The 25,075-nt window shown below is 51.1% G+C and overlaps 3 protein-coding genes and 1 pseudogene across 3 annotated transcripts in view; 1 reads left to right on the top strand and 3 right to left on the bottom strand.

The window, feature by feature from the left end:
• Position 1: 1 nt before the first annotated feature.
• LOC131210676 (U6 snRNA-associated Sm-like protein LSm3) lies at positions 2 to 593 on the bottom strand. The gene is made up of 3 exons (XM_058203957.1): positions 492 to 593; positions 312 to 419; positions 2 to 244 (listed from the first exon to the last, which is right to left on the bottom strand). Exons 1-3 carry the CDS (start codon positions 507 to 509, stop codon positions 65 to 67), a joined length of 306 nt encoding a protein of 101 aa, XP_058059940.1. The 5' UTR covers positions 510 to 593; the 3' UTR covers positions 2 to 64.
• A 347-nt stretch (positions 594 to 940) lies between these two features.
• Positions 941 to 2,199, top strand: LOC131209849 (H/ACA ribonucleoprotein complex subunit 1-like). The gene is made up of 2 exons (XM_058202994.1): positions 941 to 1,093; positions 1,387 to 2,199. The coding sequence occupies exon 2, from the start codon at positions 1,397 to 1,399 to the stop codon at positions 2,057 to 2,059; it is 663 nt and encodes a 220-aa protein (XP_058058977.1). The 5' UTR covers positions 941 to 1,093; positions 1,387 to 1,396; the 3' UTR covers positions 2,060 to 2,199.
• Positions 2,200 to 2,411: 212 nt separating this feature from the next.
• On the bottom strand, positions 2,412 to 3,217 carry LOC131212597 (uncharacterized; annotated as a pseudogene).
• Positions 3,218 to 3,846: 629 nt separating this feature from the next.
• Positions 3,847 to 25,075, bottom strand: part of LOC131212595 (regulator of G-protein signaling loco) — a 36,985-nt gene continuing 15,756 nt past the window's right edge. The window contains exons 2-7 of the mRNA XM_058206516.1: positions 21,095 to 21,150; positions 8,449 to 8,808; positions 7,696 to 8,363; positions 6,419 to 7,623; positions 5,877 to 6,332; positions 3,847 to 4,920 (exon numbers count right to left, since the gene is read on the bottom strand). Of these exons, the coding sequence (XP_058062499.1) occupies positions 4,076 to 4,920; positions 5,877 to 6,332; positions 6,419 to 7,623; positions 7,696 to 8,363; positions 8,449 to 8,808; positions 21,095 to 21,150 (3,590 nt within the window). The 3' untranslated portion in view covers positions 3,847 to 4,075. The remainder of the gene's footprint in view (positions 4,921 to 5,876; positions 6,333 to 6,418; positions 7,624 to 7,695; positions 8,364 to 8,448; positions 8,809 to 21,094; positions 21,151 to 25,075) is intronic.

Below are 25,075 nucleotides of genomic sequence, written 5' to 3'. Positions count from 1 at the left end.
CTCACTTTGTATTTTTGATCCTTCACATATTCCCATCCGTTTGTTCTCGGCAATCGTGTCCTCCTTAACTACCTACTCGCATCGGCGGGGAAACCAGTATAACGCCGTCTCCACGTACGAACAGCATCGGGATCGTACGTTTGGTTGTCTTGTACACTTCCTCGTACGTTTCCTCGTCGATTTCCACCGTTGTTACGGTTTCCTCCGCATCGCCCAGCACCATATTGAGATGTTGGTCAAATGCCTACGGAACAGTGCAAGAGTAAGTGCTGTGGCAATTCGAACCGATTGAGGTGGCCCACTATTCTTACGTGCAATCGTCCACGAAGCTCGCGTTCGTTGCGCATCTTAACGTAGATTTTTTCATCTAAACTAAGCCGGATTAGATCTAGCGGTTCCTTCACCGGGATAATGGGCATCTGGTGAAAAGAAGAAAATATTAAATTCGCCTGTTGCACACCAACGCACTTCGGTTGTAGCCGCCTTCTTACCTGCTCTTCTTCGGTCATTTTTGTGGCTCGTGTAATGAAAACGAAATGAAAAATCAATCGTAAACTCCACAAATCGACTTTTATCGCTTTGGCTTCACGCAAATTTTAAGGACGCTGTGACTGCCGGCCGAAAATTTGACGTTTACGAACGTAAACAAATTATGACAGCGCCTGATTAGGCAGGGTTCACAGGTACTTTGGAAACCTACCGCGAGAAAGAGCGTACGTCTAAAAGATCGGCCACCCAAAAGAATTCCGTCGGAGTGGTAATACCTTCGATAAAATTGGTTAGTCGAACGTTTAGCTCGGTCGAATCCGTTGCCAAACAAATTTCTTGCCAGCGTAGCTTTCCAAAAATATACGTTGGCCTAATGCGCAGGGCCGATGTTGGCCCAATCGCGCACTCGCTTCAAAGCCGCATGGTGCTGGCAATACGAGCGAGACGGGGAGATATGTAAACATGTGCTTATTAGTTTCGCTTGGCCGTACCGCGAGACTTTGAAGGCATTTTGGGCTTCGAAAACCTTTTTGGGGCGGTAAAATACTAGCGAAACGGTCCAATTACCTGACAAACTCTAGCAGCAGGGTGTTCATAATTTTTGGTGAGTAAAGTTTGTGACCAAACGGGCGTCATCTTTCGTGCATACCGTGCGCCGTGCATTGGCCGGTGGCCGAAATGAAATGTGCTACGTTTTTGTGTCCGTTTAACGCGTACGCTGCGATTGTGCGCCGCAATTCGATTGAGATCCAGCAAACAGTTGTTTATCTCACAGGTTCATGGTGGAATAAATGACGAATTTGGTGTATCGCGGCCGGAGCATTCGCTTGCTCGCCCGGCTATGGACATAACCTCACTTACTGTAATTATTTACGTTCTCTTCTCGCTCGATTTTAGTTTGTACGCGATGAGTTTTCGTGGACGAGGTGGGGGCCGAGGCGGGGGCGGTGGTGGCGGTGGAGGTTTCCGCGGTAATCGCGGCGGCGGCGGCGGAGGGGGCCGAGGTGGAGGCGGGCGAGGAGGTTTCAACAATCGTAGTTTCGGCAACCGGGACGAGGGCCCGAAAAACATTATCCCGCTCGGATTCTACGACTACCCGTGCCAGGAGGATCTTGTGGCGAAGGTGGAGATCGAGAATGTGCCGTTCTTTAATGCCCCCATCTATATGGAGGGTGAGAAGCAGATCGGTAAAGTGGACGAAATATTTGGCCATCTGAAGGATTTCTACGTGTCGATAAAGCTGATGGACAACATGAAACCGGATGGTTTCCAACCGAAGCAGAAGCTCTTTATCGATTCTGCCAAACTGCTGCCGTTGGCAAGATTCCTGCCAGGGAATCAGACACGACGGCCAGGCGGTCGCGTTGGTAAACCAGGCGGTGGCCGTGGCGGCGGTCGTGGACGTGGCGGTGGTGGCTTCGGCGGAGGTGGCGGTGGCTTCCGTGGCGGAAGAGGAGGTCCTGGAGGCGGCGGTGGTGGATTTAGGGGACGCGGCGGCGGTGGTGGCCGAGGTAGTGGTGGGTTCCGGGGCGGAAGAGGTGGTGGCGGCGGTGGCGGTAACCGGTGGTAGAGCCTTGGGTTGTTTAAATGTTCCGAACGGTTTGATCGTAAGTGTAACTGTGGACCCTACACTGACCAGAGTAGATTTGTGAATAAGTGCTTAATGTTTAAGAGAAAGGAAAATACAAACGTTGCGTCTTCGCTTCAGAACACGCCCAATCGACTCCAAAGTGGGCAAAATCCTTCTTTCTGGGTGATTGCTGTTTTTAATTTTTATCTTCATTTTCAATTCGTTTTTTCGTCTTTAAACTTATTTAATCTTCAATAGCTTAGCTGTGCGCCTTCGGACGACCGTTTTCGGCCCGAGCACGACAACGAGAGCGAATTACTTTACTTAGCATCTGGTTATTAAGAGAGCGTCGCTACGACGATTCTGCGGCACATTCCTAACGGCAAACTGGACAGTAGCGTTTCTCCACCAACCAGCGATCGCCGTGAAACTGGTGACTGCACGGTGGCAAACGTTTGCTACGATTATCATCGATTAGCTCCAAACAGACGTTACCTCTTTGATGTTGGTAGGGGTTCTTTGGCGAGCAACGAAAGCAAGCGATTTCGAAAAACGACCGATTAGAGGGAGGGAATATCAACACAAATCACACCAAACTTACCCATTTGTTTGGCACTCCGATGGCACGGTGACAGAAATATGGCCATAAATCGAAGAAGTTCGAATTCATTGTCCCGACAGAACTGGGAGCGCAGATCGCGTTCGTGAAGCAGTGCCGGGCTACTAGATGCCCGCCGAGCCCTTCACCGTTTGTTACGAACGATGCGCTTCCATCCAAACGAAAGCACACGCAAACGGGACGGCGAACTTCGGTCGGCTCCACTGGCCGGTTAGCTGTTTCTTGGTGGACGGTGCAAAAGTGGCCATTGAGTGCCTCGATGGTAAGACGATCGCGGTCACAGTGTGGACAGGTGTGGATATCTGGGGAGTCGTACTGGTCACAGTTCGCTTTACGGGAGTACTTTGCCAGCAGCTCGTCGTATGAAATTATCCGTTGTAAAGGATGGGTTAGTGCGGCACACCTTGGCACTGCGGCACTTTGGACACACCAGACAGCTTAACGTGCGGCCATTAAGGTAAACTACAAAACCAACAAAATGATCGATCCCATTCAGCCAGCTCGTAGGAGCCTTTGTTTTTGAGGTACTTACTGCTCATCGCTGAACGTAGCGCATACCTTAAGTAGATGTTTGTAATTTCTTTTTATTGATTAAAAGGAAATGCGCTTTACAAGCTAAACTTTTATTTCAACCGTTCAACCAACTTCAAATTGTTTGCGCCCGTTTTTGTGTATTTGTTTTTTTTGTACCTTTCTTCACAAGCAAAAGTTGTGAAAGTAAATATTAAAAAAGTGTACGAAATGTATTGCAAAAATACAAAACCAAATCCTGGTCTAATTTTCCGAGCCAATTCCCGAACGTGCTTCCAAAATCGCCAGCGTACATCACGTATCGCGTTGACGATGAGCCGCCTCCGGAACCGGAAAGCATCGAACCGAAATCAGCAGATAGTAAAGATGTAGTGGTGACCAAGGATGCGCCTAAACCGGCTGAAACTGCCGTATCACTTTAGAAAGCAAATGCATTATCGTTACGATTGTTAGTCATAATGAAACAGAAAACTGATGAAGTGCTGCAGCAATTGTATTTTATTGGTGCAAAGCCGAGAAGTTGGTCCAGAACGAAAGAATAGCGTAAATGTCAGCAGCATACGAACTCATGTGTAGACATGATGTAAGTGCAAGTCTCCGTACATCTTCAAATCGACCAATATGAATGGTTTGTGTAATATCAAATAATTTATTTGCCAAAATCAATAACTTTGCCGCACAATCCCAGTGACGGCGGCGTTTTACTGTCGTATTTACAAAAAGCTTACCACTTTTTACGTTTCAAGAAAGGGACAAACAAATAAATTACATTAGCGTGCAATCACCGTCATTTCGTCCGATTTCCTAATCCACAAGCTGCCTCGATGTCTTGCTATGCTTTCCACAACACGGCTCACATTGCCAGTCTACACGAAACTGCTATTTCCTTGATCGAAATAGATGCTCCGAGCCTGCGCCACCACGGAGCTGATCACAGTCGGTCCACCAGTCGTTCCTCCGATACCCTCAGTGCCACCGTTTGCTACTCGCCGTCCCGGCTCACGAGTGGTTGAGCCTAGGATTTCTGTATTGTTTGTGCTTAAAATACCGTTCGTTTCTCCTGTGCCAACCATACCGCCACCGCCGTTACTGCTAGGGGGTGAGTGGTTACTGCTAGAGGGCGAACTGCTCAGACCACTGGTCGAGTGTGCATCGCTACTGCCGGCACCACTGCTGGCAACGCCCGTACTGGGATGGCCCCAGTTGGATGGTTTTATTGGGAGAATTTTCGGTTTCGGTGGAAGTGGCGGTGGTCCCCGTTGGCTATCAACATTGCTACCAGGATGGCTATCGGAAGATCCAACCCCATTCGGTAAAACCGTTGCCTGATACCGCCCCGGATGATGGTGGTAGTGCTGGCCATGCGGATGATGATGGTGGTGATGATGAAGGAGCGGATAGTGCGTGTGGTATGCAGTGGCCGAGGCAACCGTACTATTGACGGAACCACTAGCGCCAGTCGCCGACGCTCCCGTATGGTGATAGTGATGAGGATGAAGATGCGTACTGTGCGAGGATGGTGAAGTTCCGGGGGACGTATCCGCCGGATGGTCGCAGCAACCATTAGCTGCTATCACGGTTGCTCTCGTTGTTCCTGCATTACCATCACCACTTGCATCGGACTGATCGTCCGAAAGTGCGTGTAGTGCGCGTATAGTTGGTGCCGTTGGCGATTGTCCGCTGGTGGCATGAGTAAAGACTAGTGTAGTGTCTGTAAGAATATCAAAAACTTGACATTACCATATGAATGACATTATTTATGACGCTATTTAATGTTTTATATATATGCAAGATTAGAACAAACAATAGTCAATACATCAACTGTTGCAAACTGATGATAAGAACATTTCAATAACTAACGAGTGATGGACAAAATCTATGAAGGAACAAATGTTTGACGTATAATTATTGAGACACAGCCCAAATTTGTATAAAACCCATTTAAACAAAACCCACATTCCATTTCGGAAATTTCTTTTAAAGGGAAGCCAAATTTCTAACAAAACAGTGACTAAATATGAAGCAAACGATTAACCACAATGTATATATGTATATGAAACATGGGAAACAATGTAAAGCAGGCACATGTAAAGAACGAAAATGGGAGAACAATGGAAACACTGGAACGGTTAGAAAGACATAAAATAAAGCAATAAATAACACAGGACATAGCTAATCGATGTATGAAATACTACAAAAAAAGGAAACAAAAACACCCTAATCTATCAACAATGGAAACACTACACAATGAAGGTATAAACACACAAAACCAAAACATTAAACACAGCGAACAGAAACATGTACGGCGATGATCTGGTGATCAATCTATGGAAAAATTGCGGTTTAGTGCGGACCTTGTCTCTTTTTTTTCGTTCGCCCCACATGGGTACTCCTTTTCCACGCTTTTCTGCACATTCTTGTAACCCTATCCACGGGCCACTTCAATTACGCTCGCGATACTTCCTGCGCAGAAGGATGGCATACAAGCGGACGAAGACAACACAGCGAGGGTTTGGCGGTTGAAGAAAACCAGGGAGAAATGAAACAGAGGTCCAGAAAAGAGTAAAGGGATGTAGTTAGTAGGCCATCGAAGAGACACATTTTTCGATTGGGCGCCCGTCTGCGTGTTAGAGAAGCATTGGGCTTCGGCCAACCACCGTTACCTACCGGCATAACTGTTTTCCGACTGTGAACCACCTACGGGTGCGTGGAAAGGATCGTCCAGGGGGTTGGGCGAAGCGTTACATTGGGTCGACAGGTTCAGATGGCTATCGCTTACGGCGGTCTGGACTGGCGAGCCATAGCCGGAACCGCGATGATGCTGCTGTTGCTGCTGCCCAGTGATCGATAATCGGGGTGCCGGCTGGGGCTTGTTAATTTGTTGCAGCGACCCACCGAACTCGGCCGTCGGTGTACCCGTCTCTGACCTGCGGGCCGGTTTGCTGCGGGTCAGTTTCGAAGGAGCAGGAGCTGCACTGCCGTTGCTGCCACCGGCAACCGGTGCTACGGAGGCCGATAAGTTTTCCTTATCTTTCAGAAAATCCGGTAACTCGAAATTGATTTCCGTACCGCGCTGATCTTCCAGTCTGCTACGCTGGGCTCGTTTTAACCCCTCCAGAAGCTCTGCAAAGACAGCGTTAACGTTGAATGTAAGCCAAAAATGGAACCACAAAACAGAAACAAAAAAATCATCGGATAAAGTGGCTCACCGTCATTCTGTGATCTGGTTGGCATCTGCAGCTTCACACCCGCCTTCAGCTTGGCGATGATGGGCTTCTTGAGGCCCAGGTTGTTTACGCTCTCGCCACCGTCCTCTGATCCACCGGTGGAGCACTTTTTACTCTTCGCCCCGCGGCCACTCTCCGATGGTGCATTTGAGCCACGGCGCCGGAAACGATCGCGCCGGGACGACGACGTGTCGGACGCACAATCTACATCAGGGGGTCCTCCTCCCTTACCTCCGGCCACCGCATTGTTTCCCGTCTTCCCGTTCATCAGCTCGTTGAACACTTTGTTCGTGATTTCATCGAGCGTGTTCAGTTCCTGCGGCCGACCGCCACTGTGTTCGTCTTTCAACGCTTCCTGTTGCTCCTTGGATCGCAAGTGATTCTGGTTCACACTGAGTAGATTGTTATTATTGCACAACGCCGAAGCGGTTGCCAGCCCGTTAGCAAACGCGGAAACGTTTTTCGCTCCGGCCACATTACTCGTTCCCGATGGAAGGACCGAGGCCGGAACGACAAAATTGTGCTGCTGTGGCACGCTGGAGGACGGAGGTCCGGTAAGTAGCTGCTGCTGTTGTTGTTGCTGCTGCTGCTGCTGCTGGAAATGATGCACGATCTGCTGATGGGTGGCCGTATTGATCACTGGCCGGGCACCGGCCAACGTTCTCCCCAGTTCCGGATGTACGATCGACCCGCTTGCCGTACTCGGAGCATCACTTGCGGCGCGTATGTACAAACACAAGCCATCGACGGTGGTGACCGGGTGGGTCAGTTCTAGATACACGTCAGTCGAGTAGACCCGCATCTGATCGAGCTCGTAGCTATACTTGTACAGTATTGGCCGCAACACATCACCGAGCGGCTTGGTGGCTTTGCTTTTCACCGAAATCATCTTACGATTCGGAAGGTTCAGTTTAAACACGACCCGCTGGTCAATGTTGACCTCTTTGCCGGCCAAACTGACCGACGGTCCGTCTAGATCGAGCGGTTTCGTGCTGCCCGCCAAAAACGCTTCGTACGCGTTGTACACGATGCCACGCTTTTCCAGCAGCCGCTCGACCAGCTCCTTGATCGTTTCGTTCGATCGTGTCTGCACGACAGTCGTTGCGCCATTGGAGAGTATCACCCGGCAGAGCGTGTTGCGGGAATCGTCCGGATCGTACGACTTACCACCGATGGCGGCATCGAAACTAGAAATACAAGAGACGGACCACGCGGATAAGTTGGGAGCTTCGTAGAGCCATTTCCTTCATGCTGCTTACCTTGCTAAGGAACTTCGAGAACTGTGAATATCACTCGTGGAATTGGTCGAAAGTAGCTTCAGTGTATTGCTACTACTGCCACCGCCTCCTCCGCCACTTGCACCATGGCCATGGCCGGCACTGGTGGCTCCCTTGCCACTGTCCTTCTTCGACGCATCCGAATCGCCCCGATCCTTCGATTTGCAGCGCGTCTTCCGGTGCCACGGTAGTAGTGACTTTCGCCTCCGGTCTTCCGCGTTGCTGAGCGATTTTTTCAGCTTCGTCATCGCACCACCCGCAGTCGGTGCCATGAGGGAACTGGTGCGTAGCAACGGGTCCAGCTGCTCGCCCGGGTATGGAAGCGGCTGTCCTTTTGCTTCCGCTTCCTGGCACACTCGGTACATGTCCGATTTGATAAACCGTTGGTAGCTGTCAAACTTCATCAGATTGAAAATCTGTTTCTGGGCAGCCGCGAACAGCGTTGGTTCGGCCTGCGGTAAGTTCTCGAGCGCAATGTTTCGCGCAATCGAGTCCACGTTCACTGGTTCGCTGCAGCCCGACTCGAGGTGTTTGGCAAAGATCGCCTGCGCCTCACGGGCACGCTCGTCACGTTCCGCCAGCTGCCGGTAGCGTTCGCATGCCGTCCAGAAGTAGATGTTCTCAGCAGAAAACTCCTTTTTAAGGAACTCCTACAAACCAAACGGATAAAAGGTGCGTGTTAGTGGATAGTGACAGTGAAACCCGGGGGAAGTGGTTCGATGTCCACAGTCGTACCGAAAACGTGTGAAGTCCTCCGGCATCTTCCAGCAGCTTCTCGAACGAGGTGCCCCAGGACGCAACGCCCGCCGGACCGCCCGCCGATGCGACGATCCCACTAGCGCTGCCCGGCCCGGTAACCGTTACTTCGGGTGCTAACGCACCGGTGCTGGTCGTATCGCCGTACGGATTGTAACCGCTCTTGGTCGAGCTGTAATCATCGTCGATTGATTTCGTGTAGACGTCACTTTCCGAGGCAGCCAACGAGGATGGTCGGCGGGCAGACGAAATCGGTGTCCGATGTTCTGTCGAGCGTGAACGTAACGATGATTGTCCCCAGCGCCGGAACGGGGACGCGTTGTGGTTAATCTGTTTGCCCTGCGAGGGAAGAACAAAAAGCGACGAGACGGTTAGTACGCGGTTTTTTTTTTCGATGTGCCATTATTGGTCTAGTTTTGATGGTTCTTGTTTTTGGTTGAAGCAAATAATTGGCCCATTTGCACCGCGGTGAAACCGCGGTCGGACCGACCCCACACTGCTTACATCTTGCTCGGACTCGGAAGCCACGGGTGCCGCAGTTACTTTAATCTCCGGTATAGCCGCAGTACGATCGCGAACACTGGCCACGATGCTCTGGCCAGCGTTGGTATTGCCGGTGCCACCACTGGCGTAGATTTCATCCTCCTTGATGAAACCCATCATCTTGAAACCAACCAGATGGTCGTGCGAGGTGAGCAGCATAGTACCAGCCGGGTCACCGTTTGCCGCCGGTTGCGGTTGTGGCGAGCCAGTCCCCACTTCCGACCCGTCGACGGTGGCGGTGGCCGCGAAAAAGAAGCGTTTCCGCTCGACGTTCCGTTGTCGCAGCCGGCGTAGACTGCCACCATCGACCGGATACGACTGGTCGGTGGTACTTCTGTGCAGTGGCAATGTCGCAGTGGTCACCCCGTGGTCGTTCATTCACTTCACTCACAGCACCACCGACGATCAACCCCCGATGGGCGCGGATGGCTTTAAGGCGTGGAACACTCGCTCGCTCTACCGTTCACTTCTCACATCGCACACCCTATTTGGATATCGTTTTTAAAAATCAGTGCTTTTGCCGCTGGAATCTCACGGTACACTTCTTTCTCTGACGCTGGCCGCTTCCTCTAGGAGTGGACGGGAGAGCAGGGAGCACCAAATTAACACCAACCGTACCGAGCGAAGAGAACCGGAAAGAAAGATTTAATCGCAGAGCCTCAGCGGAGAACCATAGCGATCGTTTCCAAAGTTTACTAACTGCGCGGCGGCCGTTATCCGGATGGGCCCGCATGCCTCTCCGGCATAGCGGTGGCCAAGGAGAAGGTTTCCCTCAAGGGGGGGAAAATGAGCGAAAACATAAACGAAGCGTAACCACCACAACCTACAAGTTTCGGGCGGCCAGAACGAAGCCCGAAAACGGTCACCCCGTAAGTGCTGGTATCATGTGTAAGCCCATCGCAAGCCACCGTGCGCAGATCGACGAAGAGTAACTGTCATTTTTAATGAGGTTTCCGACGTTTAAAAAAACAAGGAGCGGAAAAACGAAAACAGCAAAAGAAAGAGATTAACTACCTCCCCCGTGCCGGCCACAGTCGTGCCCGTAAAATCTTTGTCGAATGCACCGCTTTAATGGATGCCACCCCGCGATTCGGTTCGGTTCGGTTCGCAGGATTGCCAGAAGTGCCCTTAACGGAGAGAGAAAAGCCATCGTCCAGTTGAAAAATAAAAAGTCGCACTCAAGCATTAGCTCGGGCTATTAACAACCTTACGCTGGCAGATTGATCGATCGGCGATCGGTCGGTTCCGGGCGAGACGGCCGAATCGATACGGGACGGGACTTGTGTGAACGTTATTTTATTGCATTTTTCCACTCCTGGTCCAACCGGGTGTCCCGTTGGACCACAGATGGGATATATTTTATTTAATTTAATTTCGTATCCATTGCACACGGCCAGGGCATCGGCCAGGGCAACGGCGTTGTCATAGCGGTGGCGTGCACGATGGGTTTCTTGGATATCCGTTTTACCGATTTTATACTCCGATACGGCCCGGTGTATTTTAAAGGATAAACATTTAATTTTATGCCCCATCCGTAGAGCCTCTTTCGATCGTACATTGTAAAAAGATCGTTCAAATTAAATACCACACACCCGCGCAGCAGGCTATCGCTTATCAACAACCGTCCAAGCGGAAGACACTTCGGCAAGAGTGGTCAATTCGGTCTTATTTTATTACACAAAAATGGCCCCATTAGCAGGAAGTGTGAATTGTTTACAGTTCGCCGCAGCGCCAAGTTCCGTGTGCTGGTGCCCTCTCCACTAACGGACCGCGAGCCATGGGAGACCGATAGTAATTTTCGCCCAAAAACTGCCCTCCGATGATGGTTATGAATTTAAAACGGTGCCGCGACGCGACGGGGTTTATTTTACATTCTACAACACAGTGTGTAGAGCATAAGGTGCCGTACTTAATGGTCGACGTCTAGCTGACGCTGACACGGCATGAGGACACTCGATTCGAAGCACGCACGGTAGTAGACCACCGGCGGAGAATTCTTTGTCTTCCTCTCATAGTCGTGACATTCCGCCGTACGCAGGTTGATTGTCGTCATACGAACTATGTTTTTCAACACAGAAATCGATCGAATGACGGCAGAGATTATACGTCGTAAGGCGGTGGATTGATAAGAGCGATTGGAATCTATGTGAAGGAGAAAAGACGAACGCTATGACGTGTGTTCGCGTCTTATCGCCTCATTTGATCGTACGTCCGCAGACACGCTGGCTTCGGAAAGCTCAAATATTTTGACACTTTGGTGCCATTAGTGGCGCAAAAATGTACAACCTTCGGGACGGGGAGTCGCTGCCAGTGGACCGGTTATCTACGAACGGCTTGTCTTGTTTGTAATAACTAGAAAGAGGTTATTCAATCAACATGCAACGTGCATAAGATTAAACCGAGCCATTAATCTCCATGAATGCTAGGCTTGAACATGCCCGGAACATTCCGAAACAAGGTTTTACTTGCCAGCCTTGAAAAATAAAAATCAACCATAAAATTTTACAAATTTGTAAACGTTAAAAAGTAACGTTGTGGCTACAAACAGCATCGCAGGAAGGGCGGTAAAAAAACGCTGCATTCCCAAAGGAACCAAACTGATGGAAACCATTTGTCGAATGGATGTCACACAAAGGGACGATCTTCAGTTGGGAGATCTTCTCCCCCCCGTCAAACCATGCTAACGTATGTTCGTAAGCAATTGTCCCCCGCCGGATGGGTTCACATTTCTGGGGCGCCCATAGTGCTTCTGTGCACAGTAGCTTTTCAATGTTAATTTCCACAATCTCCCATCAAGCAGCAACACGCACCCGGGCCACGAGTTTTTTTTTTTGCTTTTCGAATATAGTGTTACTCGTCGTGGCCTTCTTCGCCATTGTGTCAGAGGGATTGTGTGATGTGACGAAAATAGGAACACTGGAAGAAAGTTGCCTATCGTCCGCGCTGGTGGTTTATGTTTCAGTCGTCAATCCGCTTCGGTTTGGCCGTAAAATGAAACGAAGCGTTGACATCGTTGACAACGAAGAGGCCGCTTTTCGGAAGGGGCGGCTTAGAAAAGGTGTAACGCGCGTTGTTGCGACAGTTTTTATGATTTCGTTGTTTGACCACACACCGGCGAGCCAGAGGCAGAGGCAGAGGCGAGTTACGCAACATTGCGGCGGTTAAATGTTGTGCGCGCCGCCTACTGTTGCGGCGCATTCAGTTACACGGTTACTAGCCTCACAGCATAACTCAATTGTTTTTCTCTTCAAATATTGCGCCCGCGGGTTACATTTGCTTATCGTCGTACGCTTCTGGCGACCGGAAGCAGCGAAAACAGATGCCCGCACTTGTCGCAATGGCCTGGCGGTGAAGTAGTTTCCGCCTTCCGTGGCAAGAGTTTGGTAGAAACGGGAGTATTTACAGCCACGTTTTTTCAAAGCAAACACATACGCCGGCGGTTTGGTCGAAAATGGCGATGCAAACAAAATCTAAAACATCTGAATCTGAACACAAGGGTTCGTGTTCCGTTAAAGATCGGACCTGTGGTGCACTGTGGGGGCCAACAAAATGCATGACCCGCTCTTGCCGACCCATCAAGCTAATAAAACTAATTCGTCCCTCAACGCGATGAACCAAGTGGTTTATTTGTGAGACTGGTGTGGCCATGGTGCAACGAGGAACTCTTTCGCTGCCACCGATGCCGACGAGCGAGCATCGTTCCCCACGGCATGTTGCTATGGTGCCTCTCTCGCATATTACCATACCGAAGCGATCGACGACCGCGCGGTTTGAGCGAAAACATTTTAATTTGCAAGAATTTTTCTGCCAACTAATGCTAATGCATCGCCGTCCGCTAGCCAACGAGCTCGAAATTCGTGGAAACGGCATGTTGCAGGAGGCCGCCGTTCCTCGCGTTCATTTGTTTGCATGGTAAAAAGTGGCAGCGCATAACAATAAAAATTCTCCATTCATGATTTCGTGCCAGCGACAAACGGCTACTGAGGGGTTTGCTGCTGGCGAAGATGATGCACATCGGTAGCTCGTGCAAATATGTTTGCCCCTTTGCGATGGCGGACGATGAGTAGCACGGCCAACTTGGAGGCCACCCCGCCAACGGCACACGATGGTGAAGTCGCTGGTGAACCTCCGCTATGTGGTCTTCCTTCGCTGTGTCTGCGACCTTCGTTCGGAGCGCTACTGGGCTGTGATCTCATGCTCATGCCGCTGCACTGCTATTGCAGGGCCTTCTCGGTGTGAATGAGATCGTACATGAAAAACCTGAGGCGGAGAGGCTGAGATTCAGGGCAACATCGAAAAGCAACTGCACAACTCTGGCACACACGTGGGCTTTCTCCTCCTACGGGCAGGGTAGTGGATCTAACGTCAACAGTCATGCTCCTGGGAGCTGCAACACATTAACCTAGTTTACATACCCAGCATGCTATGCTAGGCAACATTCTTCTAGCACAAGACCCACAAGGCATCGTTTTTCGCGCACACTGATATATCGGCTCGCCGCAACAGACAGCGAATGCTCCGCTCCGCTCCGTACGTGAGGTGCATCGGAGTTTGGTTTGCTGACGGCAGACAACAATTACACAGCCGTCAACTGGTGGTGCGCCGGTTTGTTGCGTCTTCACCTTGTACGTGACACGTTTAGCCGACCGCGGCCCCAAACCATACCTCCCGACACTGGTGGTGCGCACCAGGAGAACACATTTGCTGACCAACCACTTTATCTCCGGAGGGGGTTGCAGCTGTACTTCAGAGTCACCTCTCAGTGATGACGCCTCGGTTTGTTTGTACTTTCTGGCCAGTGTTTGTCCCGTTTTGGTTTCGTTGTGTACGGGCCCGTTCTTTGTCGTGTCTCGCGATAAGGTCCAAAGGCAGGGAATTGCGAACGAAATACCCATACTGCGTCATCTACTAAAGTGGAGGAATTTTTCGTTTGACCATATCATGATCATTCTTGCGGTTCTCCATGGCGATCGGATTATTGGTGGCCGTGTACGGGACACGGGCCCAGTCATTCTAAATAAATACTTATAAGTCAGCGGTGATTTATTAGCAACAATTCGTACAGTTACTAGTTACAACTGCATGACTCCCTCCTAAACATTGGCTGAACATTAGCTTGGGTGGATTTTGCACCATGGCACAACTAATGGATCACTGACTTCATACCGTTTAGCATGCAATAAAACAATTCCGCGGCCAATCACTTACGTGCCGGCGTTATACAAACAAATAGGAAACAGTAGCAAGCATTTTGTGTGCCCCATACAATCAATCAGCGCCTCGCTGTGTTTACTTTATTTTATTCCACTCGGGTCTTCCACTAGCCGCCCGGTCGCGCAACGGTGGTTTTTACGAGGACGCGCTGTCAGCAGCCCGCAACCGAAGTCCCGAAAGCGCTCACCTTTACGACGGCCGAGCCGTCTTAAGATGGTCGAAATTCGAGACCGACTAATTTGTGATGGACCCAACCGAACAGACGTCTCGGTTGACGATCGGCCAGAGATGCCACAATTGGACCCGTACCCGGTCCTGGGAACGCGCGCGCCGTAACAATCATCGCATCTCCATCCCAGCTGGAGGTCATCTCCGGTTGGTCCTGTTCAACATGCCTCACATGCCAGCAAGGGGAACTGATTCAACAGAAAACAATGGACACAACAGTGGACGAAAAAAAGGTGGCAAAAGGGGGAAATCTGTCCACGGTACCGGCCGTAACAGAGCGCCAAGAAGAGTGGCGTCGCCGTGTCAATACCAAATTGGAGCGGAACTTCCGCGCGCATCAAAGGAAAAACCGTCGTCGTGCGGATGGTAATTGGTAAAGTGGGCCAATTACTAGTCCGGCCACACGTTTATCGACTTTCTTGACCGGGCACGTATCGCATCGCTTAAAGAGGTTGGGGAGGCCAACCGTGTGCCGGGCCAAGGAACAAACCGAAACACGTTGTCCCGTTGTTGTAAGTGAACCAATAATGGTTGGAGTTGCATGGTCGGGTTTTGTTTTGTATTTTAAATTGCTTACCTCGAGGGAATATTTTGGTGCACAGAGGCAACACAATAAAGTGGATCTCTGTGTTCGTTGAAATGGCAGTTTGAAATAGTTTTTCCCATGGCTAGTGCCTTAACTAAACACCCATGCAGAATGATCACATAACGGACCTGTTGATAGTGTTATCGCACTGTCAATCAAAAATTGCCACTCGCTAGATTGTCCGTTTGAAGCGAACACCGCACCCTGATTAGCCTAATGCGGGTTCGTGTAAATGTTCTGACATAACCCGAGAACATGAAACACGAATCAGCCATGCACAAATCGCATGAAGCCGTAATGTAAAATCGTTAACGCAACAGATAGAATTAGATCATCGATTTTTATACAATGCCCTGCGTTTGTCGCAACTAGCATGTTCCAAAGGTGATGCAAATTTCTTCTTTCGAGTTGGAGTTCTCTTGGTTCTTGTGAGCTAGAGTCGACCTGCTGCACACGAATTTCCCAATAACCGATTATCGATTAACAGGACCGGTACACCAAATTGGATGAGAAAATGCAGCTGAACTTAACTCTTTGCAAACTGCACTCCTACTCAGTGCAGACCGCCCAACAGACTTGGAATGATTACCTTCTTTTCCTCCAGAAACGTAGCGAACCGAGGCGGGGTGCACCACCCTGCGTGTGTCAACTGTCGGCGGGTATCTTTTCATTTGGCCATTGAAAACTCTAGGGAAAAAGGCACCTTCAAGAGCTTCATGCTAATCACTCACCATCCAGCGCAGAGGACGATAATTTATTCTAATAGCATTCATTACGCAATTAAATGCGCCAGACGTGGGCACTACGGCCAGCCGGCCAGGCACCGTAGAAGATCTCGAAGCTCTGGGTGAAGATTGGCATAAGATTACGGAACCGTGGCGGCGAAAGTGACTCTTCCTGGTCAACGAGCGGTGCGCAGGAATAAAAATTTGCGTGTCTGGGCGCTGGCCGCGGCTCTCAGCACGGTCACAGTAGATGAAACCGATAAAAGACTGATTACGCGAGAGTGCAGTAAAGCGCGCAATCGGTCATCATCCGGAATGGTGGTGGTGGCCGTGCCGGTAGTAACGATGGACCACTGACGATGATGGACAGGTCACTCGATCTCCTCAAACGATCTCCAGTTCCCGGCGTCCGAACGTGTCACTTTAACGTCTGGACCATACGCAGGTTGCGTCCTGCCCGTCGTTCGGAAGTATATGCAGTTGAGTTTGTTCTATGCTTTAGTGAACTGGCGTGTGGCGCAAACGATCATTTGCCGCTAATGAGGGACATTAAACACGTTCACATTGGGAGCATCGACGTAGCTGGCAAGGTAATTGACTCGTTGACAATTTGAAGGGTCTAAATTGTACGTCCAGTTGGAACGTGGAAACGCTATCCTATTCCATCGGATGGTAACCCTAATCCATCTCAACTGTCAACTAGTGAACGGCCATATTTTCACCCGCGTCTGTCGGCTTGACGAACCAAAATCTCACCAGTGCAATGTACGATATCTTCAGCAAACCAACCGTCCAAGGTACAACCACACCTGGAGGGGGCAATTGGGGGGTTTAAAGGCTGTGCCTTTGTGTCGAACATCCGGCGCTACCGACCGTATCTTAGCCTTGGTAGGAAATACAATAGTGCAAACCATCGCTGAACGCATCGCTGAGCTGCATCCGTTACTGCTGCTCCGCGTGTAGCAGTTCTACCGTCCCTTCCCCTTTGCCACTGCTCGCTCCACACTCCTCGTACAGCGTGTAAAAACACTGTGCGAATCTCCTTCAACGCGGTTTCGGTTAATGTTGAGGTTATGGCTCCACCCTGGGCACCAGTGTTGTCTTTCCCCTGCAAAGTTTCGTTTCACGGACGAAAGATTTCACCGGCAACGTGACCACGCTGCGCCCGTTTGGATTGCGCCAACGGTTTTGGCTGATGCGGTTCGCTGGTCACACCCCGAGGGCTATGGGAAGCCAGACACCCTGTCTGAGTGCACAAAGTTGCATCGTGACCCACGGTAACAGGGCCGTTATGAGAAGGGGCTCCGTGAAGGGGCTCTTGGGGGCCATTGAAAATGTATTCCGAAAATTATGTGTCATAATTTTGCCACAACTAAAAGGGGTTCCGGCCACGGAAGCCATCGTGCGGACGGCCTGCAGCATGTCCTTGAACAACCTAAACCTAAGTGGAATAACAGCGACCAGATTGCTTCGTTTTCCTAGAATCCACTATCGCTCTGTCTGGGAGAGCTGCCACCATTGCAAGGCACATGGCAAAAAGAAAATCAAAATGAATCATTGGATGGCACGCTTTCCGAGCGGCCGTATCGCTCCGTGACCTATTAAAAGGCATCGCGCGCCGCTTGATAAACTTGGCGGGCCAAATCAACCGTTTCTGCTGGCCGCCGCCGTTTGATTCTCGAGGCGATGATGAGTAGCGGCCGTTTCGCATGAAGACGTTTGCTGGAACAAAACCCATTACCTAACAATGCCCGTCATCAGCCTGCGGGCTTACGTAACTTACTACTATTCGGAAGCAGTCGCCCTGTGCCACCGAGTGACCGAGCTGTCTTACGGGAAAAAAACGGGAGTCTAAGTACGGTTATAGAAAGTGCAATTGGCGTCGATATTTAGGAGAAAAAGATCCGAAAAATATTAATCACCCGCAGCTAAAGCCGCATTAAATCGCATCCATTTACGGTGAAACCAGTGACTTCCCACGGACAAAGCATAGGTCCAGCATAGGTCCCAACTAACGATTCGTGACCAAGCGGCGGCGACCGAATAGTCTCTCCAAGGTCCAACTGCCATCCCGCGGGCGGCGGTTTTATGCTCTTTCAATCATAATTATTCCATCTTTAGAAAGTAGTTGCCCACCACCGTGCACCGGTGTGCAGGCATATCGTGACTTTCTTGCGCCGCACTTGCCTCGATGGCGGCGAGGGCAAGAGATTTCTTCGTCGTCGGCACCGGGAGGTGGCCTCTGGTGGTGTGTGGTAACAAAATATGATCCCGCGAAGCGGAAGCCACCCGGTCGAAAAACCTGCCTGGTCATCAGTAACCGATTACCGGGCACCACGGACCGAAACCCATGCACTCGAGGGCGGGAAGTCCTCGAGAGCTCCCGGTGTGGGTATTTTCTATCATTTTTTAATCTTCCCCCGGTCGGTCTGCAGGACCAACGAACCAACCAGGAGGCCCCTTTTAATAGGTGGGAATTTAATTTCACATTGCTAGGGCCGCTTCGCACCGTATGATCAATCTTAATTCTTTCTCGCGGCCACGCTGGATGTGCAGTTACGAAACGTTCTCAGCAGCAAGCGTTGGATTCAATCACGGACACCCCATGGACAGATAGAGGGGAAGAAGGAACCACGTGTAAGAAACACTTTCTTCATCCAGCGCGCCAGAGCACACTTCGATTCGAGAGGAAAGCTTCAAAATTCTTTTCACTTTTCACCCTTTCTCATCCTCTCAGCCGACTTCGATTCACCCGTTCACCAAGCAGGCCCAAAACTACTAACGATGCTCTTTCACCGGCAGCAGCACAGACACACACACGCGCACACAGGAAGAAGGTTCACTTTCTTCTTTCGTGTGCCATTCATTAGCAACACAACAAAAGGCCAGAATAAGTATCACACCTTTTGTTTCGTGATTTCGTTCGGAAAAACGCCGCCGAAGAAGCCGCGTGTTCCGGGCTGGCGGCGGCGCCGACAGCCTGCTGGCGCTGGCGTTTGATTAGAAAGCATGAAGCACACCAAGCACAACACTCTGCAATGTGGGCCGCCGCTCACAGGACTGGACTGGACTGGACTGAGGAACGCGTGCGATTTGACTGTTTCGCTAATCGGTGCTGGGCTGACTACAACACGTGTCGGGTCGCTTACGAAGCAGGAATCCTCGGACCAGACACTCGATGGCCAAACGCGATTTGGTGGAAAAAATGGCCGACCGATACCGATAGCCTTTCCGCGTGTATGCACTTCTCACAATCAGTTTCCGAACCACTAGCCACCACCGTGAAGCGGGAAAGCGAGCCACGGACACCATCAGCCACAGGCCACAGCCTAAACAAACACACTCCACACGAACCCGTCGAACCGGGAACCACTTCCTTCCGCGTGCAGAAGGATTGATTATCCGAATGGAAAACGGGGGTTTTTGGTGAGGCTTGTTTTGTGGGGTTCGGAACTACGTAGCCTTCGGTGGGGAAACACCCGTCACTCTCACTCGCCGGTTTTCACTTACAACCGCCCGGAAACGTGCGCGGAAAGCGGTTGGCGATGGCTTAGTTAACACCGGAGCTTAGGCCAACACTATTGTTCGAGCAAACCAATGGCAACCGCCCGAAAGGGGTTGCATGCGCGCACAGCTGACAGGTTGACGCGAAGCATAGCCAGGTTCTACGACCGCCAACGATCTTTTCCTGGGGGACACAATGTTTTCCCAATTTCACCACGAACACGAATTCCCCCCCACTGGCCGGGCAACAAAGAAAATTATCGGTAACCCTTCGGGTAGGGGAGCGGAACAGAGCGGGCGTTGTTCCGTTCCGGTTCCGGTGGAAGTTTCGTTTTGGAAGGGGACACAAAATGCAGTCACAGATAGCGGCGACTCGATTTCGTTAACTAACTAGCAAATACAGGCACGATGGCGATGGCCACTGTTTCTTGGCAACCGACGGGGTTGCGTTGTCCGCGCGGTACGACTTCTCGGTGGGAACTGAACCTCTGCATCCGCGCCATCTGTGGTTCCGCTGCTGCTCGGGTGGCCACCACCACTGATCTCTCTCTGTACCGGCCACCCTATACGTGGTGGTTTACGCTCACACCCCGATCGCACCGCGTTAGAAGGCACCGCCGCTCTTTGTCTCGCGCACGGATCACGCCACCGAAATCCGTGGCTGCGCAAAGGAGCGCGAACCAAAGCTGCGCGAGAGCGAGTTGAGATTTCTCTCTCACCAAGTGAAGTCCCACCCTGCCGAGGGCCGAAGCGAGATGGCAGCAAACGACGATCTCTTATCCATCGGCGAGATTAGTGAGAGGACACTTTGCCATACCGCGAGGCGCCCGGCGTGATATGGTTTTGACGGCCGCGTATGAATCAGCGCGCCCTCGATGATTGATGCGAAGGAATTTTCATTCTGCTGTCATCAGCAGCGGCCGATACGAGGCCATCGGCGTTTTATGACGACAAATCGCTGACTTTGCCAGCTTTGGTTTCCTACATCGAAATGGAACCGTTCCGTTCTAACCCGTCGATGAGGGTTGCCTACGTTCAGGGCGTCGTAGGAAGCCGCAGTCCAAAGGAAGTGGACCAGACCCTTCAACAGACCTTATTCAGACCATCTGCATCGTAGGCCCGCGTATGGGCTAGCACCCCAAGGGAGAGTAGAACCCTAGCCGTTGACCACAGAACGGCCGGTTGGGCGCGTAACTAATTTGGTCATTCCCATGCAATCAAGCTTTTCCTTTAAACCGGCGAGCAGGAACAGCCACAGCCCGGTGCTCCGTCTAGCACGCCCCGACATCTTGAGAGCATCGAACATATTAACGTTAATAAGCCAATTTGGCAGTTTAATGGTCCGGGCCCCCCCCCCTCCGTCATTCTCTCGGCGGCGAGATCCACCCCGTGGGATCGGAAAGTCGAAGCCAAACCGTACGCTGATTCCGACATGGGAAACATGAATACTGAAGTGATCGATTCGACCCAAGCAAGGCCCGGCTCTCGGATGAGCTCCGGGGCGGCCAACAGCAACACGATTGGCCAACGTAAAACCGCGACCTCCGGCGTGGCCGTGACGAACCCGTTCCCTGGGCTGGTTAGATGGCCGACTTCTGGTCTAGTTCTTTCCCCGGCCACACCACCCGAAGAAGCAGAAGCGTTTGAAGTCTCAATTAAAACGATCCGCTTGTGAGTGTCCTGTTTCACGTTGCCACCGCCATCGATCGAGTGTTACGCCCATCTATCGACTGTGGCCTACAATACGAAAACGATCTCGGCTGCGATCTCGTCGATCTATGGTGTGCGGACTGGTTCGAAGTGGCTTCTTGCCGGTCTTACTTACTTCATCCGTGCCATCGTCATCGTGGACGCCTTCTAGCAGATTTGGAGCACTCACCTGTGGAGCAGAAAACGGTAGAGAAAAAGTTTAGTTCGTCAGCCGTTCGTACAGTTGGTTTGCTACGTATTATCGACCAAAAGGCCGCGGTATCGCGAAAGCGCCTGCGGTTTCACCGGAGTAGAAACGTATGGTAACGCGATCAGGGCCAACGCAAAGCCCCACCGATTAACGCATCGATCGGCTGGCGATCGTCGAATGGAAAGTGACGTGCGGTGCGCGAGCGAGCAGCGTGACTGTCAACATCAACCGAGCACACCAGCAGGTTGGAAACGGGAAAGTAAACAGTCGCGTTCAGTCGGAAATGGATTTTTTCCTCCTCTTCGCTAAACAACCAAACAAGGTGGACCTCTTTCAGGATGCCCGCGGGCTGGTGCTGTGATTTCAGCGCTGATAGCGACGCGGCACGGCACGTGTACAACCGGCCGTCGGTCGGTCGTGGTCAAAACTATCCACACTAACCGATACGATGGGCAGCGCAAATTTCCGAGTGGTTTACCACCACATGACGTGAAGTAGACATTTCGCCCACGGGAAACCCTCGAAAATGTTTGCTCTTGACCGCCACTTTGACGGATGGCTTTCCCCTTGGAGAAAAAAATAGTATAAATCAACGGCCGTATAAAGTTCAGCAGCTCAGCACCGGAGCATGGCTGATCGGATTTGGCGCAACGCCAGCACCGCCGCCGCCGCCGCAAATATGAAGATCCGTATTTCCCATAAAACTTTCTAATCTGACTTTGTTTGCGCGGCAGTGCGGTGCACGTAAAAGTACTTTGGCCGGCGGAAAGATCGGTTCCCATGTTGACTTGTCTTTTAATGAGTACCGCCCCCCCCCATCAACCCCTAGAGACCCACCGCGGGCCGCGGCGGTTGATTCGTTAACTAGCCTGGCACTCCAGAAAGGTCGGCCGGCAGCTTGTATTTACTTTCACAAACACGGGTGCTGCTGATGGCCTAGTGCCCAAGACTTGCGATGTTTATTTTCAAACCGTTGGACGATAAAGCGAAAGCGAATAGAGCTCTGTTTATCAAACTTTAAATATCCGATGTTAGCCGCCGCAGATTGATTGGGTCGGGTCGGAAGGCAACACAATTAAACTTGGAACACGCAACCCGGGGAGGTTTAAAAAACATTTCCTTCGTTGCCTGTGTGGACACATATACCACATCGCGCCATCGCGAGTTCAAAGAAGGAACATAACGAGCGCGTCAGTGGAAATTAGAAGAGAGCGCCGACCAAACCCAAAGCTTACCGGACAATAAAGTCTAAAAATAAGAAAACATCGGCCTACCGATGAGTCAGACAGTCTCGGCGTAATGATGAACAGTCCCGTTCCAGTCGCGATGGGTTCAACGAAAACAACATAAAAATCTATGACACCCTAAAGGTCTGGACGGCGTAGGAACTGGTATGTTTTCTGTCGTTAGGCGTCCTCCCTTCGCGTCTTCTTCGCATCCTCACAGACAAACGGTTCGGTTTGTTGGAGGACCCGTCACCGGAAGAAGATAGTCCAGAGACACCGCCGTATGCTGCCGCGTTGGAAGACTTCACTAATAATAGCTGCGTGTAACAATTATCTCTAAACCGGCAAGAAAACGAACAGGGAAGCAGAAAAAACAACTCTCCTACGTCGTTGAGAAAGGACTCCATTCGGCGAGGGAGAACGACACCAACGTCGCAGTCTCGTGGAACAGATCGGTGGTGATCGTTTACCATCGTTAACCCCAGGTAAACTGGAAACTGGAACATGAAGCAACCAGCATTTATGTCACTCAATGCAAAACCCCACCGTTTTTGGGATCTTACGGCCACGCAGACACCAACCCATTCCGTTCTTCGTACATATGCTGATGCGGTAATGAATGCGATTAAAATGGACCCAAACTTGTGCCCTTTTCGTGCCCTTCTCACAACGGACCGGAAACGGCTCACTGGTTGAATACTGGTTGCTCTTTTCAAATGGTCTTGCCACCGGAACGCGGCACGGGACGAGTTGCGCTCGGATTTTCGCACGAAACTCCGGCTCACGTGTACCCGGCCGGCTGCTAGGATGACGACGGGGCAGAACCCACAGGAACACGTGGTACCCGGGCGCACCGGTGAAATTTAAAACCTTTCTCGCGCACGCTCCGGAAACACACTTAACGGCGCGAGGGTATAGAGAGAGAGAGAGAGCAACAACGGGGATCCCGGCCAAACCTGGTGTGTGGTGCATGCTCCGGTGCAACCGTATAATTATCGTACGCGCATGTGAACCAGCGGAGGGGCCCATCGGGACCGGATGATTTATGGCCGTTTCGCGACCGTCCCCGGGTACACGGTTTGTAATTTGCTTGAAGCACCGCGCCAAAAGATTTCGTACGCTTCTTACGAATCCTCGCACCGCCCGGACATCGCCGCGCAATGTTTTGTACATATTATTAAAGCATTTATTTATGATCCTCCGAGTTTTCGATGATAAATAGGTGACACAGGGTACGATTTCGTTCGATTTCGCACCAGAGCACCCATCGCCACTGAACGGCTGTTCCCGATTTTAATGCCGCTCCGTTTGGGGTGTGTAATTATTAAGCAATAATATTTATGCTTCAGCACATCAATCGTGTGTGCGGTAGAAAGTGGAAAGGTTTCAGGCCCGTGATTCAACATTAAATGGATACTCTTAACACTAACGAATCCGGGCATAAAATATCCAAATGAGTACTTCGAAATTTCAGTACTTTGACATCCGATCCGAAGCCACAAGCGTCTCAGGATATTGCCCAAAGCACACATCCAACGGCCTTATGACGGGAGAAAGTTTCCGACGTTGGGACGACACGAATCAATGGATACGAACACATCGAGCCTACGTTCCTGACGAACCAAACACGGCACCGTCCACCGGCCCCACACACAATCGAAAAACTACACCCAATTTAATTTTCACGAATTAAGATAATTGAACCGAATTGGGGCTCACTTCCGCGTCGTGGTGCCCCTTTTTCGGATGGGCTTGTCCAGACAAGGCCCACGGGGTGCCCACGAGATGACGGGAAATGGTAACGGGATGCAAGCGGTTTGGGAGTTTGTTATATTCTTCCATTTCATTTTATTATTCCAAACCATTCCGACGGAATAGGAACGGAGCGGGCACCGAAAGGAAAGAGAGAGCGAGAGAGAACAAACCCATAACCGGGGCAAGATTTTGGGATTTTTATTCCCATTCATTGGTATGCAGCCGGCCGAAGTGGACCGAACGTGGCAAATGAACTGTGGCCACATGAAAGTAGTAACTGACCATACGCAGCCAGGATCGCTGCTGTGATCGCGCTGTCACACCAGTAACGGGCATCCGTCGGGCACCGTTAGCCCCCGGGGGCCAAGACCTTTGGCCAGCCAGTGGGCCAGAAGTGGATCCGTACCGGTTTGTGGTTGGCCGAGGCAGGAAATGGGAAAAAGTAGTACAACGAACAGCCGCTCGTCGTTCGGTGGGTGATCAGCCTCATCAGTGGGGTCAACCACTTAGAATTAGCTTCCCCTTCCCGGGGGAGAGCAGCGATCCGGTTTGTACGATGAATCGAGTAGAAACATCATAAAACAGCCCGTACTCAACGTTATCTTCTACCTGTGCCTTGTGACACACCGATTGGGATGCTGATTGGACACGATCCGAAAGCCCGCTTCACTTGCGGAGCATAACCGGGCCCGGCAATGGAGCATCCGTCTGAAATGATCTATGAAATTTACTGCGTAGAGAAAGATCACCGGGCAGACCGGTACAGGATCTAGCATTCAAACGCATAGCATTTGTTTCTCCATAACGAGGTCGCGACGGTAGCGGTCGGAGCGCAAAAATGCTGCCACAGATAAGGACGCCAGGCCGCCGCCCGCCGTCGTCGTTAATTTATTTCCATTCCTATCCAGCAACCCGGCCGCACCGG

Source organism: Anopheles bellator, chromosome 2 (assembly GCF_943735745.2).
Source record: "Anopheles bellator chromosome 2, idAnoBellAS_SP24_06.2, whole genome shotgun sequence".
Classification (NCBI taxonomy): domain Eukaryota; kingdom Metazoa; phylum Arthropoda; class Insecta; order Diptera; family Culicidae; genus Anopheles; species Anopheles bellator.
The sequence above is the reverse complement of the archived record's forward strand: the minus strand, read 5'-3'. Positions and strand labels throughout refer to the sequence as shown.